Source organism: Hippoglossus hippoglossus, chromosome 12, assembly GCF_009819705.1.
Source record: "Hippoglossus hippoglossus isolate fHipHip1 chromosome 12, fHipHip1.pri, whole genome shotgun sequence".
NCBI lineage: Eukaryota > Metazoa > Chordata > Actinopteri > Pleuronectiformes > Pleuronectidae > Hippoglossus > Hippoglossus hippoglossus.
In genome coordinates this window covers 12452501-12468502 of record NC_047162.1, presented here as the reverse complement: position 1 = coordinate 12468502, position 16002 = coordinate 12452501, and the positions used below count along the sequence as shown (strand labels likewise).

The window sequence follows — 16002 nt, the reverse complement described above, 5'->3', positions numbered from 1 at the left end:
AAAGTCAAAATATTTTCATCACATTTACAACAAACTCACTTGGCAATAAAAACCAACCAGAAAAAAACTGGTTGGTTTTTATGATTTTCATTAGTTATTTGATGCTAAAAAAAAAAACAGGGGGAAACATGATTGACAGCTGAGACTGACTTGTGATTGGTCGAGCATGTGTATCTGCGGGACCTCACTACTGCAGCTCCAGGATATTTTATGCTTTATTTCTGGATAGTGGGAGGAAGTGGAGATGCGTCGTCCATTTTTAAATACAGTCTATGGTGACAACATAAAATAAACAACATATATTATCAATCAATCAAGAAATAAATATGTATAAATATAAATGTAATACTAATAAAAAGATAAATGTCAAAACATACACTTAAATGCTTTTCTTTGGCCTGGTAAAAATTCCAGAAAATAAATTCTTATTTTGGTAAATCACATTTACCATTTCAAAGTAAAAGTAAACATTATTGTGGCATCATTGTCCTTTTCTTAAATCTTGGTCATTTCTTTCCTCTTCAGGATTTTCATCCTCTAAATGTTTGTCACCGCTCTGGTCCTTCTGGTCCTGTTCGCCCACAAGAACTTTGCTGTAGAGCTTCTGTTGCTCTTCTTTATAAGCGTCTTTCACTTTGGCTCGTTTCAGGCCTCCGTCCCTGAGAGCAGAGAGGAGGGAGAGGGACACACACACACACACACACACACACACACACACACACACACACACACACACACACACACACACACACAGACTCAGACACAGTGTCTGACCAAGACTGTAATTCAGCTTCAGGAGCATAATACCTCACTGTTTCTGTCCCTGCTGATAATCTGCTCTTATGCCATTTGAACCCCCACGCCTGTCTTTTTACAACCATTACCACATCTAGTGTGGCTGATGTATATCATGGCATTTATATGAAACAATGACTCACCAAATTAGATCCACTAAGCCTCCTTGTGCAGCTATAGCAGCTTTAACTCTGTTTGCAAACTGCACTGCGTCCTCTCCTTCCTATAAAAGGACAATAAACAAGAAGTTATTCAGTAGACAGAGGAAATAACAGTTTGTCTAAAGTTGAATGAGTTGTTTTGTTGTGACGTAGTTTCACCTCTCTGTTCATTGGTGGTAGATACCAAACACTGCAGACGATGGCCCAGCTGCTCATCATCCTCAGCAGATAAGTCACCAGGCCGAACTTACTGCTGTTCCAGAAAGCGTCACCAAACCGAGGGTCGTACTTTGACAAGGAAATACAGTCGAATCAAGCCTTTGTACAAGCTACATAAGCAGAAAGTAGAAAAAACACAGGGGTTCCTACCTTGATGGCAACTGGATAAACAGTGCAGTCAATTTCAAAGCTGCCCTTTTTAAACATCATCACTGATGTGTTATTGATGCAAGTACCTGCTGATGACACCATGAGCTCGTACACTGAACAACAAACTTCATGTATTTACAAGTATCATCATCAGTTGTTGGAACTCTACAGCTTTATGATACACACCCTCAGGGAACATGAGGATGGGCTGTTTGGTTTTATCAGCAACGTGATCACCAAGCCTGAAATGACAGAAGATACATTCATCAAAATATTTAATAGAAATCTGTGAATAATTTCTACTCTGTAGATTAAGATTGATGGATAAAGTGTCAGAAGAATAATCAAGACCAAATCATTACGAGAGCCAAATCTGTAAAATAATGATTGCTGATGGAAGCTATATTGTTTAAAATCTGAAATCTATTTGTTTACATGGTAATAAAGGCCTGCTAACTAATAATACAGCAGTCGTAGAGACAGTAAAGACTTCATATTGTATTGGGTTAGGGTTAGTGATGGTGCAGTGTTACCTTTTGGCCACTAGGTGTCTGTCTTTGACTTCTGATCTGTCAAACCAGATGTGCTGGGAGGATCTGCCCATGGCTCTTTGTATCATTCCCATCAACCCTCTGTGAGCCTGGCCAATCTGAGACACAAGTCAAAGTCTAGTTCAGCACGACAACAACATCTCGAACAGCGTAACAGGAACATTTCACAATCGTTAAGTCACGTTTCTACCAGAGAGTAGCAGCCATCATTGGCCAAGATGATGACATCAATGGGTGTTGTATGATTGGCCACACAGATGCCACCGTTCTGAGGTTTGTTCCCGCTGCGATTAAACAAGTTTATTAAATACACAGACACTCAACTTACATCCCAGATCAAAACCACAGATATTTAAAAATAAGAAAATATCACAGTATGTATATAAACAATAGATAAAATGTTAAAGGTTGTGTGTACCTGTTGTGATAGGTGATGATCGCTGTGAGAGATCTGACACAGATGCGGTAACACATCATCTGAATCTTCTCACTCAGGTAAAACCTTACACTGAAGACACAGAGCTTAATGCAACAACAATCACTGCAGCTCCTGAATTACTGATTCAAACTTTAAAATATTGTCATTTTAAACCAATCAACTATAGAGATGGACAACATGACAGAGGTGAAACCAAATCTGGATCGCCGCCTGGTGGCTGGCTGGAGAATAGTTCAATAACACCCTCTTGGACCAAACTAAAACTAAAAAGCCAAAGTACTTTTGTATTCAAGTTATTTTAGCTTCATTTTTGTACACCTGGAGGATTTGAGCCTGTTTCATCCATCTTTACATACAGTCTATGTTTTAAACCTGAGATTGTCTGATTACATGACGTCTCACGCGTACTTTGAACAATTATGGGAACTGGACAAAACTTACTCTGTATTTGGTAAAACCGCCACCAAGGTTGTCAGGACTAGGAGCAAACTAATGCCAGTGACTGCCAGAGTAACCCTGCAGGAAAGAGAATTGTGAAGCACTTGTTTACCCAGTCAGCAACTTGACCATCAGATGAATCTGCCTGTGTGTGGCTCTGACCTGAGAGGCAGCAGGACCCCGTAGCGGACGAGGACCCCCAAGCCCCACAGGACTGTGAGTCTCAGACTTATGTGACGGAAGTTGTAGCTGCTTCGGGTCAGTAGGTTCCAGCTTTCCAGTTCCTGGGCTGAAAAGCGCTTGGTCACCTCATCGTCCACGATGCTCTCCACGCCTCTCCGGCAGAAGTAGAAGATGTCCGTCATTTCGAACTCCGCCTCTGAGCGCAGACAACCACGAAGCTCCTGGATCTCCTGCTGCAAAGAGGATAGTGGTTCTTTGGCTATGATACCTACGATGAGATTGGGAAGAAAAAAAAACACATATTTGAGATAATGGAAAAATATATATACAATAGGCCTTCATGAATGAGAAATGTGAAAATAGTATTTGTATACCAGTGCTATATGGTTTATAGAGTTCCTGGTTCTTTTTCTTCGCTTCAATCTCCATTCGTAGTGTCGCCCACTAATTCAAGAGACAACACAATAAGATAACTAGATTAGCGAATTAGATCAATTCAGGTTTGTATTTTTTACGTTTACACTGATGTTTGATGTCCAGCATGGTAAGAGTAAGAACTGAGGCTGACTTACATACAGACACACAACTAATGACCAGCAAATATGAAGTTGCATTAGAAGTAATACACAAGAAAATACAACGATTCTTAGGTGATGAAACACTATTAATAAAAACGTATTTCTGAATAGTTTATTCAACTTCTGCCAATTGATCCCCCTAAAGTCGTCATACAATTATTAACATTATCTATGATCAAAGTGGTGAAATAAGGCAAAATGATTCTTGGAGTCCACGGCTCTGTAGAAGAGAAGGTTGGGACGACATGCTCTTTCATGAGAAGCTTGCAGCTGCTGGGAACTTACAGCCACACTCGACAAATTCAGTCCTCTACCCTTTGATTGACTTACTCAAGCGTAAGTAGGTCACAGTTTGGATGCATCAGACTGCTGTGCCACCTGGACCTGGAGAAAAGAACCACCGCTCGATGTGTACGCTAAATAAAACAACCAAACCACACTATTGACGGCCACTGAGCTGCTACAGGGAATCAAACAGCGACTCATGCTGAGCCCAATTCTAAAGGTGCGACAACTGGATTACAACAGCTGCCTCCGACTGTCCCACAACCTCCAGGGAAGGAGGAAAACATTTTGCAAAATGTCCCAAAATAAATCTAACTTCGTCCCAGGAGTCTAAGCTCCCTGATGTATGTACACCACCTCAATTGGCTGTCCCATGGCTAAAAGCTTGTTTGTCCCAGAGGCCTGTTCCAAAGCCTACATCCCTGAGGGAGAGGACCAACATGTCCCATGTGTCTCACAATCTGTCCCGTCCAACAAAGAATGCATGTGTTTATCAAATAGGATTACCACTGTTTTAGTGTGTCAAATGTACTAATAACTCTAGGGTCCATAATTGTCACAGTGCTTTAGAGATAGTGTAAGATATTTGTCTCAAAATGTTGTACAATAAATAAATAAGCTCAATAAAATAACATTTAATTTCACCAAAGACCCTGGTTCAATAACACGTGAATGCAAAAGGTCAAAGGTCACCAAGCTCACCTCAAAGATCCTGAGAAGTGTCCTCATGTAGAGTCTGCGCAAACCGAAGGAGACTCCGAGTACAGACGGCACGATCATGAGGACGAAGAGGAGACTGAACCACACAGTGATGGAGAGACCGAGACACAGCAGGTTGTCAGCAGGAAACAGAGTCATGCTAACAACAAGAGGCGACACAACCACAACGCACACAACCCTGGAGACATCAGCTTTCGGTCGAGTCGTCTGGGCTTCTGTGACATCAGGGGAAGATCATCGTCTGCGTGGGACAAAGAAACAAGTCACAGAAGAGTCAAATCTTAATAATCCCAAATGTTCTCCCAATGTTTCAGCACAATATACAGCATATGTTTCTATGATAAAATATTATTTATGTTATTATATTGACATGTTACTGATATATTCTATGATCTTGGTCAACGGTTTAAAACTGACATATTGGTTGTGGGTGCCCCTGTGAGAGGCTGTTATGCTGAAATTCTTCCTCTTTTTATTTCTTAAGAATGAAATTGCCTCATTTCCTGACACCATGAGTAAGAGTTATTTTTTGCTTTTCAACAACGAGGCAATGACTGTTGGTTACAATTGTAAAGTGACTGCAGTTATCTTAGTTCTCTGTCAGCTGTCAGACACAAAGTGGCTGAGTGCAGAGAGTAAATTATAATGAGGGAGTCGATTGTGAGTTACTGACTCACAGCTAGAGTTCAACTGTGAGCTGTGTAGTTCAAATAACACTTTAATATCAGTCATAAAATGTTTATCTCTTGTATTGTAATAATTAAGAAAACAGTAAGAATATTTCTAGATTTAATTAAAATCAAATAAATAATAAAGCCTAAAATGTAATTGTGTCAAACTTGGACTGGGCAATATGGCCAAAAATGTATATAGATAACATTTTCATATGAGTTAATATCGATAATAATATATAGTAACATCTTAAATGTGTCTCATTAATGATCATTTTAGCCACAGATTCATACGTTTTCCTTTTTTTGTATGTTTTTAATAAGTTTGCTGTGTTTTAGTGGGTTTGTGTGATTTATTGTACATATTATCACACTGCACATAGTTTTCTTGTTTTTACACTGTATATATTTTCGTTTTTATTCCATTCATATTTTTCTATATTTTTTATATTTCCTTACACTTAAGTATTATTATTCTTTCACTCAAGTATTGCATGTTACTTATTACTGATGCCTATTTTTGACTCTTGCTGCTGTAATATTGCAAATTTCCCCATTGGGAGACCAATAAATGATTAACTTATCTCATTTTATCTTATCTTATCTTATCTTATCTCATCCTATCGTATCTTATCTTATCTTATTCAACCCTGTTTACATGTATATTTTAAAATCTCTTACCTCACTGCTGCTCACCTTGAACCAGCTCTCCCTGACAGAAGAGATATTGTGTCTTCCTGGTTAAATAAAGGAAAAAATAAAACAATAAAACAAAATGATAAAGCTGGTAAACACTTAAAAAACTCCAGAGTGATAGTAAGAGTTCAGTTGACTCACTGTTATCTAGTCACAGCACTTTAGCTGCATATTAGCACAACTTCTCCAAATGAAGCAGCTCTGACCAAGCTCCGGAATTAACGCACTAAGCGTCAGTGCTGATCGGGGGAGGATTGAAGCGACAGACGGTCTCAGGCGTTTCTCCATCTGGCCTCATGTCATGACTGAAGCTCAGGGATCTCTCACACTCTGTGTTTGGTTGTTATCAGCTTTAAACAGCAGGAAAACAGAGCAAACACAAGTCCTCCACAGCCCAAGTTTCTGCAGCAGTCAGCCCCACAATCCCATCTCTCCCCCCGGGTCGGACTCACGGACTCACCGTGTGCATGTCGGTGCTGCTGCAGACACACCGGCTCCAAACGGACCGAGGATCAACCAGCACCACACTGAAAGGATTCACACTCCTCAGGGGATAAACACAGAGGTAATGTGTGGACATGTTTTGGTGACACTTCACTATAGTGAGGGTTTTGAACAACAATAATAATAATTATAATAATAATCAGTTATATGACCATACTAATATCAAAATAATAATAATATCAAAATAATAAATAGAATAAAATAATTAAAAATCCAATCAACAGCAGACTATTAATTAGAGCCTGACCTGCATGGATTTGTTTGGAGCCAATACAAACACTACACCTCATCACAGTGAGAATATTTAACATTATTCAATTAGTAACAATAGTTATATAATGAAAGTAAGAGACTATTAATTAGATTCGACCGATGTGTATTTCTGAGGGCCGATACTGATTTTACACTTTAAAAACAGTGAGGGTATTGAACATTATTCTTGAAAAAATAATGTAAATATAATTTTTTAAATCACAATAAAAAATAAAATAGACAACAATAGACTCAAATAATGAAAAGTGTTGTGATGTAACTAACAGCAGACTATTCAAACACCAATATTAAGGAGTAAAAAATATCCAATACCAATACATTAGCCAATTGCTTATATATATATATAGATCTATATATATCCAGATCAATGAGCTCCTCCTGATGATGGTGCTGCAGGATAAGGAACAGAGGGAACAGAAGGAGGAGCAAACCTTCAAGCGTCCATGGAGACTTGTGTGTGACGGAGTGTGTTGGCCACCAGGGAGCGATCAAGATGTTGACAACAAGTACGTACATACTGTAACACCTACACACTGTAAATGTAGAATACCCACTACACTCTCAACCCCCAACAACCAAAGACTGGGAAATAACCATCACATCACCAGTATATTATTGGAATGCAAAAGTACACATTACTCAAAAGACACCAGTTGTTTTATGGTAACAGATATGGATCTAACAGATGTTTGTTGTTAAAATCAGTGTTGTTTTATTCCCATGTATATGTAAAGCATGCTGTAGCTATAGAAAATAAGTTATATTATTGTTGTTGTTATTATTACATTTTTAGTTTTTTCCATCACAAACATTTACTGAGCCCCCAATTAAATTACAACTGGGGAAAAAAATAGACAAGAGAAGAAACACACATTAGTCTGTCCAATAAAAATCTTTATTTATATTATCTTTATTTATGCTACAAATTGCTGTTGTTTTCTAGCATGCATAGTTTCACACAGTTAAGACAAGTAAAATCACAAAGTCAGATTTCCCTTTAGAAGAATATCTTAGCTTTAGAACATGCATATATACCCATGCCCAGTCAGGAACAGTCAGTAATAATTTCTCTGCCCAAGGAAACAAAGGGCATTTTGACAGCCATTTTAAAAACAAGATCCAGTGAATCATATTTCTAGAACATACTGCATAATCTTAATTCACCGCATGAGACTCAAATAACATTTTTAGAAACTTTCTTTGGCTTTTTTTGTCATATAGAAGCTAATGCGGCTTAGACTATTGATAATGAAGGTGGGGGGGGGGGGGGGGGGGGGGGGGGGGTACAACGAAATGGAAGTAGGGATTGTGCTGTAGGGGCGGCTGATGGCTGAGGTTGATGGTTCGATTGAATTTGAGGTATCAAAAGTTAAAAGTGAAAATGCTGCACCAAAGTGAAAAATCACTTCAGAACCAGTAGATTCCTAATATCCCCAAAACAAGCACACGTATCGGAGGTCTCTGATAATAATTAAAGCAATAACAACGTCCATCTTTCCGCTGTAGTTTTAAGTCTCTGTTGATAATCTACCGCTGTTAGTTAGGTAGAGACGGGGCTTTTATTGTCTGAGTATTCATGCAAGTAATATTCAGAATCAGGAAAATATACTGGAATTTTAAAAAGGCCCTTCACAGTAGTCAGGAAACGTTGCAGTCGAAAAGAATCTGTTCACCTTATGCACACTGAAGGTTACATATATATATCACAGTAAGATACGCAGAATGAACTGCGTCAGTGCTACATTACATAGAACTACAAAACATTGGCTCGCCCTAACCAGGGTTCAACAACTGTCTCAAACATCACATTACCCACAACGGCATTATAGAAATGTCTCTACTAAAGGAAAATAAGCTTATATACATATATATTAAATTATATATTATTCATTTATTTATTTTAAGATTTAATGAGGGAGATAATAATCCTACAGTTTAGGGTGCAGAGAGAAAAACAGTATGCACAAAACACAAACGCACAGCTTCAAACAGGATCACATGGAATATTCCCCATATTGCTATAATTGTATTTGTGCTTCTCGGCATTATAAAGGAATGTGTTGTATGTGTGGTTTGCTGGCATTGTGTCGTTGGTGCAAATGCGTTCCTCTTAAATGCTACTGTTACAAATAGTGTCTGAGCAAAATGACACAAACATCACGTTGCCCATCGGGTCAGAAACAACATCATCGTTAAAAATGTCGTCACTAAAGGAAAATAGGCTTCTTCTTCTTCTATTTTTTATATATATAAAGTTAGAAATGCAGCTGTTGACTGTGTTGATGCTCAATAAGAAACAGCAGCAGCATATCGTCATCAACAGTGTGGCTCCTGGCAACAGTGGTCAGCCTCTGTGCTTCAGCGTGGCAGTTTCAGGCCAGGGGGTTGATATGTATTTGATCTCGTGTTCATCGTCAGTTTCAGAAGTTTAAGATCCGTCAGTGTCTCCTCCACGTTCGGGTTTTTTGAACGTCTCGGCTCTCGATCTGCGGCAAACTCACCGAGACATCATCCGCACAAACTCTGTCAATTAAAGAGAAGGACAGTTTTAAAAAGGACGGTCAATCACCTGTGTTAGTTAAAATCGACAGTAAAATGTATGACGCTGCACTGGTGCATGTATTTATTCATTTATTTGTGTTTGTCAGGGATTATGCAGCGACACAGGTTGCAGGACAGACATGAGCTGCATGTAGGATTTCTAGCCGAGGCTAACTTGCAACCCCTGCCCTTGATTACACTTAAACCTAAAAAGGTCACAATACGTTATTGCAATAAAAATATAAGTAAACTCAACACACAATAAAAAATTCGCACAGCTGCAAGACATAGGTTTTTTGTTTTGGGGTATGCACATTAACCATGAGCTGCATGTATTCAGGCACTCGTGATAAAATAGTACTTGTTCATTAATACTGATCATGTTTAGTTTTTCTCATGAATGAATGCAATTTGTTTCAATTCAGCTTTCTCTGTGGGTTTTAACTACTTAAAAATATGAATCAGGGCTTGTAACTAAAAGTCACAGACAGTGTTTTTAGTTTTTTCCCTGAAATCTACCCTCTAAGCAGTTTGCAGTTTTCTGAGCAGCAGCATTCCCTGATATTTTTATCCCTGGCAGCCTGCATGCATCTGTTTCTCTGTGTGTAATCTACGAGGTGGCATAATCCCTCGGTATGGAGATAATCTGACAGACCTACTGCCTTCATCCCCACACCTCGCCATCAGCGTGGTGTTGGGATTTCAGCTCGACACATGCTGGGATTTGCAACGTGTGTGCATGTTCAGATCAACTGTAGGAAGGAGGAGTAACATGTGTGATTTGCAAACGATGGCGGATGTTATCCTTCACCTTCAAAGTCCACGTGTCCATCTCCGTTCAGATCTATGTCTCGTAGGATGTCCTCCAGATCTCTGTGTCCAACCTGGAGAACACAGATTGTGAGGGGGTTCCACTTTATATGGTGCAAGCTCACGTTTAAATACTGAATGGAGAAATAAGACTCTCCCAGTAGTTCTGTACCTGTTGTCCAAGAAGTTTCTTCATCGCCTCTCTAAGTTCTGCCGTGCTGATCTGGCCATCGCCATTTGTGTCAAACTGAAATGAAGAGAAAAAAGACAAATAAGAGAAGCAATTAACAAAATTCTCTTGAATATGAGTGAACATCCTAAAGATTGTTGTCACGCCGATCTGACGTAAAAAAGTGTTTTTTTTTACTTTGACCCGATTTAAACCCATTGGGAAATTCTATCGGTTATATATATATTTTTAAACCTTTTTTCTCCTGACTTTCCTCACCTCCTTAAATGCATCTCTCAGCTCTTTCACCCCAATCATGTCCGCAGTTTCAGCCAGAAGTTTGGGCCCCATGAGTTCAACGAAGTCCTCAAAGTCAACATGTCCTCCCACTGGGAGACAGAGGGAGGGGAGGAAGTCGAGAGGGACAAAGCGTATTTCATTCATGCTCCGGCTGAAGCTTTGTGTTTGAATTAATAGTGGAAATAATTCACGGTTTCACTCACGGTTCATGTTGATCTGCTGACTCAGCTCTATCAGCTCCATCTCCGTCGGCATGTAGCCCATAGTCCTCATGCAGTTCCCCAGGTCTTTGCAGCCGATGAAGCCATCTTTGTCTTTGTCGAACTCCCTGAAAGCCTCGCGCAACTCTGAGAGGCGGAGAAATCACGTATGAGTGTGAGATAAAAGTTTAAATGATATGAGGATTTAAATTATTAATTTGCATTCTTTACAGCCCTGAAATGTAACGTACCATCCATTTCTTCTGGCCTCAGCTCTCGATCCTGTGAAGGATCACAGCGAAGAGTCAGGAAACAAAAACTGCTGATATTTTTGAAAATCATGCCAATGTGCATCATTCCTCACACAACATGACACCGTAAATCTAATAAATAGGCAACTACAAGTATGTGCCACAGTGCCAAGAGTCTGCAGGTCTCCCTCCAGCCAGAGAGGAAGAGCTTTGACACCTCCTGCTGAACTGTTCGGATGCTATAAAACATGTAGATTCTTGGCACTCTGAGATACTTGGGCAAATAATAACACATAGTTACGTTTTGGGATAAAAGTAAAAAATAGCAGAAAGAAGATTAGATATTTAATAATATAGGATTTTTAAGAGTAGAAAGGAATCTGACACATTTGCTGTATCCGTTGTGAAGTTATGTGTTTTTTCAAGTTTGCCGCTTGCGTGGATTTGCAGAAACGACGGAAAAAACCCAACATATGCGCTAGTTATTTTATTTCTTCTTTTATCTGCTGCTCCATTCAACTAACATGACTCAATCCCAACACCAACAGCCATCTGAGAACTGGTCTTTAGAGGAGTCAGTAAACACGCAGTTGAGAACACTGAAAGGTTCAACATCCCTGTTTTCTTTAATGACAAGAACTTGACATGTGTCATCACAGCAGGAAACAGACAGAGAAATAATCTCCAGGTAAAAATCATTTCTGCCACCGCTGCATGATTTAATAATCCTCCGAGAAATGTCCATGTGTTTATGGGTAATGCAGCCTCAGACACAAACACACACACACAAACACACACACACACACACACACACACACACACACACACACACACACACACACACACACACACACACACACACACACACACACACACGTTGTCACAATACCATCTTCTCAGTTGCACCACGCTGACTTACATGCTCTTAGTGCTGACATTAAAGTGAGAGGTGATTACCACACACATTCATGGTGAGTTCCAGTTACTGTGTGTGTACTGCATTGTGTGCTAATCTCTCCTGGCATGCATGCACATGATATTTTCTGGACTTACGTACAGCCTGCCGGCTCTCAGCGAAGCCCTTGCGTAGAAAGATGCACGCGGGCCCCAGCACGTTGTGCATGTTGGCTCCGTTCTGGGCCAGGGCCACTAGCGGCTCAAGATAGGCCCCCCCAGAGCCCCCCTCCTCACAGGACTGCACTGCTTTGTAGTTCTTCTTCTGGTCCTGGAGCAGCATCCGGGGCAGGGGGGCCAGACATGGGAGCAGGGGCAAAGACAGGGGTAGAGACCGTGACTCAGCTTGTGGTAGCATGGAGCGAACATGGAGGTGGGATGGAGGGGGGGTTCTAAAGCAGGAGGTCTGTCAGTCATGCAGAGGTGTAGTCAGGTCTGTCATGGTGGAGGAAAGGGGACTCGGAATCTTGCACAACAGAACAGCACCAAGCCTCTATAGCAACAATCCACCGCCTGTGTTCATGTAACTGCTCTCGAATCAGTTTGTTCCAGTTTTCACCTGCACATTTTCTACTGTAAAGAATAATTGCAATTTATAGCTGATAGTCTAATCTTTGTATTTTTCTATCTTCTGCTCTAACTCTTACAATAATATTCTCTCACCACAGTAGCTGCAGTGACAAACTGTCAGAAACCCTGTGGTCAGACAGGCTTATTTGGAGGAGACTTTACGCACCAAGTCATCATGTGGTCTAGAAGATTACGTTGAGGTTTAGTCAGCTGTTTAAATATAATCACCAATTAGCCCGTCAACTAGGGGGCAGAAGTTGTTCTCACAGAAATCAACCCAATTACAGAGACTAAAAACATGCGTCCACTGCCGGATAAAGTCCAACCATCCAACCTGACTGATATCTGAATTAGAGAAGCAGTTAAATCTGAGGCTAAATGCAGAATGCTACACTACACAATAAAATGTACTCTTCAATTACTTCCACCCATTTTTTCCAAGCAGATATAAACCCCATTTAAACAGTAGCATCTCTTTATAAAACACTAAAATGCGCGTCAGGTCTTCAATTACCGACGTCCAACTCAGTGGCTAAAAACCCAGCGACAAGCACGTGAAGTCGACTCGTGTCACAGCGAATTACCCCGAGGCCATTTTTGCTGCTGCCTCAAATCTCTCAGACGTGAGCTCGTGCCCGTCTTCAGATGGATGTCGCAGTAAAGCGAATGAGACATTTGCATGCATACAGAATAAAAGAAAATTAATATGCATTTTTGTACTTCGCGCAGTCGCACGTAGTATTAGTATGCTCTACAAATGACCTTCACTCTCCATCTGTTGCCATGCCACCTCTTCATGCATTCCTAAAGTCCCCACCACAGGAACGGATGCCCAAAGGGTAATCTGACTAAGTGAGGCATGGAGCTGGGCTGTCTTCGGGTATATCGTGCCAGAAAAAGTACTACGAAGCAACGCGCTTGCATTTATATAACAACCCATCCCCAACCCCCCAAAAAGGGCTCTAGTCAAGCAAGAACTTCTCCAGCAAACCATCCATGTTATGCACAGATGGCGTCAACAGTTGCTTGTGCTTCCTCAAGGATGTGCAGCTGCTGATATGAAGAGAAGTCTTTTTTCTGGGATTGTCTGAGCGTCTTTGCAGGAATACAATGAGGACAGTGAATGTTAGACACACATTGTACAAGCGAAGGTTACGGGGCCTTGAGTTTTTCAAAAAAAATAATTACGAATCACTGCCTCACATCCAGTAGACCAGTGCGATCGGGTCAACTCTAAAGTTTATCGACAGGATCTAAATTCCCCTTATTTTCAACTCAGCCGACGGGGTCAAGATCAAGCAGCAACTTCTCTGACCCATCCGAGATTTGTTTTCCAGCGAGCGATACGACGCAGTGATTAGAACAGAGATGACGTTTATCCAAAAAGACTCATAATAGGATGCAAATGTCGGATTAACGCAGCAGTGTGATCCACACGGAATGAGTTTTAAAGGCGGTCAACAAGGTCCTGCGACAACAATCAAGACTAAGACACTCTATCGCAAATAATGACTAAAATAAAAGCATGAGACAATAAGATTTGTCTTGAAATATCCTTCATTTGTCCTCCTTTGCATCACAAGACACGGGGCAACAGTCCAGTCAGACAGAAGCAGTCAACCAGTACAGGTCCAGTCAAAAAGCCTTGGGTCAGGTTGGGGGACACACCATGAGACAAACATGCAGGGGATTCAAGGAGACCACAGCTAAATGAAAAACCTCGACCTTACCTTCTTGGTGAAAATTTTGAGCGACTTTACAGAGTTGCCCATTGCAAAAAAAGAAAAATCCTTCCTGTTTTATGTTTTCTCTCTAACTGTTGGTGTGCCTGTATGGGAGTGCACGTGTATGCATGTGTGTTTGCATATGTGTCCGGGCATGCATGGGAATAGGAGTGACTAGAGAGGGAGAGAGGGTTCAGTGGGTCATTGACTAATACAAGAGGACGTTTGGGAAAAAGCGGGGAGCGGAGCGGAGGTATCATAGGAGGTGGAGAGAGGTGAGGAGGGAGAGGACGGAGACGTGTGCAGGGAGGACCCACAGGCAAGGGCACTGGGAGGTACGAGGGGAGGAACACTGAGACAAAGGAGGAAACGTGTAAACAAGAACGGAGGACAGATCAGAAAAACAAAAAAGATTAGCGAGGGAGAGGGAGCATGCAATGTGAACAGAGCGAGATGCAAGCGCCAGGAGTAGAAAAAGCAAGATTGCTTATTCATTCCATCCTCTCTCCTACAGTGTATTTCCTCCCTCCCTCCCTCCCCTCTACCCTCTCTCTCTCTCTCTCTCTCTCTCTCTCTCTCTCTCTCTCTCACCCTCGCTCTTTCTCTCTCTCGTTCTGTCCGTCCGTCTGTCCCTTGCTCTTTTTCCCTCACCCTCTCCCCTACGCATTTAAACCATCTATGCGAATGTGACAGAAGAGGCTCGTTCGGACAACATTACCTTCCCCTGAGCAAGATGCCGGAGACACTAATCCAAACACACACACACACACACACATACACACTCGATTAAACACACATGAGGGGCTGTGAAGCTAAAAATATAACACGCTTTCTCTTCCCCCTTCTCTCCCCACTCTCTCCCTCTCTCTTTCTCTATCTCTCTCTCCCTCTCCCACACAAACACACACACACACACACACACACACACACACACACACACACACACACACACACACACACACACACACACACACACACACACCCTGACGTAAAAGCATCACAAAGTCATGGTAAGCTTGAAGGGCTTGAATACAGATGAAAGCCAAAATGTGCAAGAAATAACAAAGGATCCTGAACCACCAAGGATGTGCAAATGCAGTAAATGCTCTCTTTCAGCCTTTCACAGACACACACACACACACACACACACACACACACACACACACACACACACACACACACACACACACACACACACACACAAATTTCTCGTCAGCCTTGAAGACAAAACAGTAGCATCTCTACAAACCAGTGGCAAACAGTGAAAGTGTTCAAGTATTGTACTTAAAATAAAAGGTGTTTATTTCTATATTATGTTATCTGACATTGGGCGAGAGGCGGGGGTGCACCCTGGACATGTTGCCAGTCTCCAATGACCCAAACTCAGTAAATTAAACTATAAAATAAATAAACAAATTAACTGAATTTGTTTAGTAAATTAACCTAATTCTTGGTCCTAAATCGCTAACCAGAGACACTGATCTGAATCTTTATTAATAAGACTCAGAGGTCGATATATAATTTTTAAGAATATAAACCTGTTTAAGAATATGTTTTTAAGGACTCACAGAGGAGAATTTGTATTGTGTCATGCCTCCAGTTGGTTGAAGACGTATAAATACTCTCTGCTTTCAATAATAATTAGTGTAGGTTCAATTACATCTGCTTAAACTAATGCTCATAGATCGACATAGATCTTTGCATTGTGAAAACAGGGTTCATGCACGTGCATCGTTGTGCACAGTGAAGCTCAAACGTCATAACAATAAGCGCAACCAAACTTTGAAGGGATTCAATCACTTCTTCCACCACCGCTTCCA

General features: G+C 40.9%; 2 protein-coding genes across 5 annotated transcripts in view; both read right to left on the bottom strand.

Moving 5' to 3' along the window:
- Positions 1–319: 319 nt before the first annotated feature.
- Positions 320–4723, bottom strand: LOC117771691 (glycerol-3-phosphate acyltransferase 4-like). Its single transcript, XM_034602365.1, has 12 exons — positions 4502–4723; positions 3311–3380; positions 2916–3204; positions 2757–2831; positions 2295–2384; positions 2067–2160; positions 1859–1974; positions 1512–1567; positions 1326–1411; positions 1116–1244; positions 939–1018; positions 320–659 (listed from the first exon to the last, which is right to left on the bottom strand). The coding sequence occupies exons 1-12, from the start codon at positions 4655–4657 to the stop codon at positions 482–484; spliced, it is 1419 nt and encodes a 472-aa protein (XP_034458256.1). The 5' UTR covers positions 4658–4723; the 3' UTR covers positions 320–481.
- A 3511-nt stretch (positions 4724–8234) lies between these two features.
- The window catches only part of cabp1b (calcium binding protein 1b), a 13748-nt gene continuing 5980 nt past the window's right edge, over positions 8235–16002 (bottom strand). Inside the window, exons 1-8 of one of the 4 annotated variants that reach the window (XM_034602933.1) lie at positions 14189–15327; positions 11992–12159; positions 10935–10965; positions 10687–10830; positions 10463–10572; positions 10187–10261; positions 10016–10088; positions 8235–9186 (exon numbers count right to left, since the gene is read on the bottom strand). In XM_034602933.1, the coding sequence (XP_034458824.1) occupies positions 9161–9186; positions 10016–10088; positions 10187–10261; positions 10463–10572; positions 10687–10830; positions 10935–10965; positions 11992–12159; positions 14189–14230 (669 nt within the window). In that variant the 5' untranslated portion in view covers positions 14231–15327 and the 3' untranslated portion in view covers positions 8235–9160. Of the gene's footprint in view, positions 9187–10015; positions 10089–10186; positions 10262–10462; positions 10573–10686; positions 10831–10934; positions 10966–11991; positions 12160–14188; positions 15328–16002 lie in introns of those variants that run through there. The other 3 variants (XM_034602934.1, XM_034602931.1, XM_034602932.1) reach the window with 3 other exon arrangements.

Coding starts and splice junctions, on each gene's coding strand:
- LOC117771691 (XM_034602365.1), bottom strand. CDS start 4,657: ATGACTCTGTTTCCTGCTGACAACCTGCTGTGTCTCGGTCTCTCCATC. Junction 1,975..2,066: donor ATGATGGCTGCTACTCTCTG/GTAGAAACGTGA, acceptor CTTGTGTCTCAG/ATTGGCCAGGCTCACAGAGG. Junction 1,245..1,325: donor TTTATCCAGTTGCCATCAAG/GTAGGAACCCCT, acceptor TCCTTGTCAAAG/TACGACCCTCGGTTTGGTGA.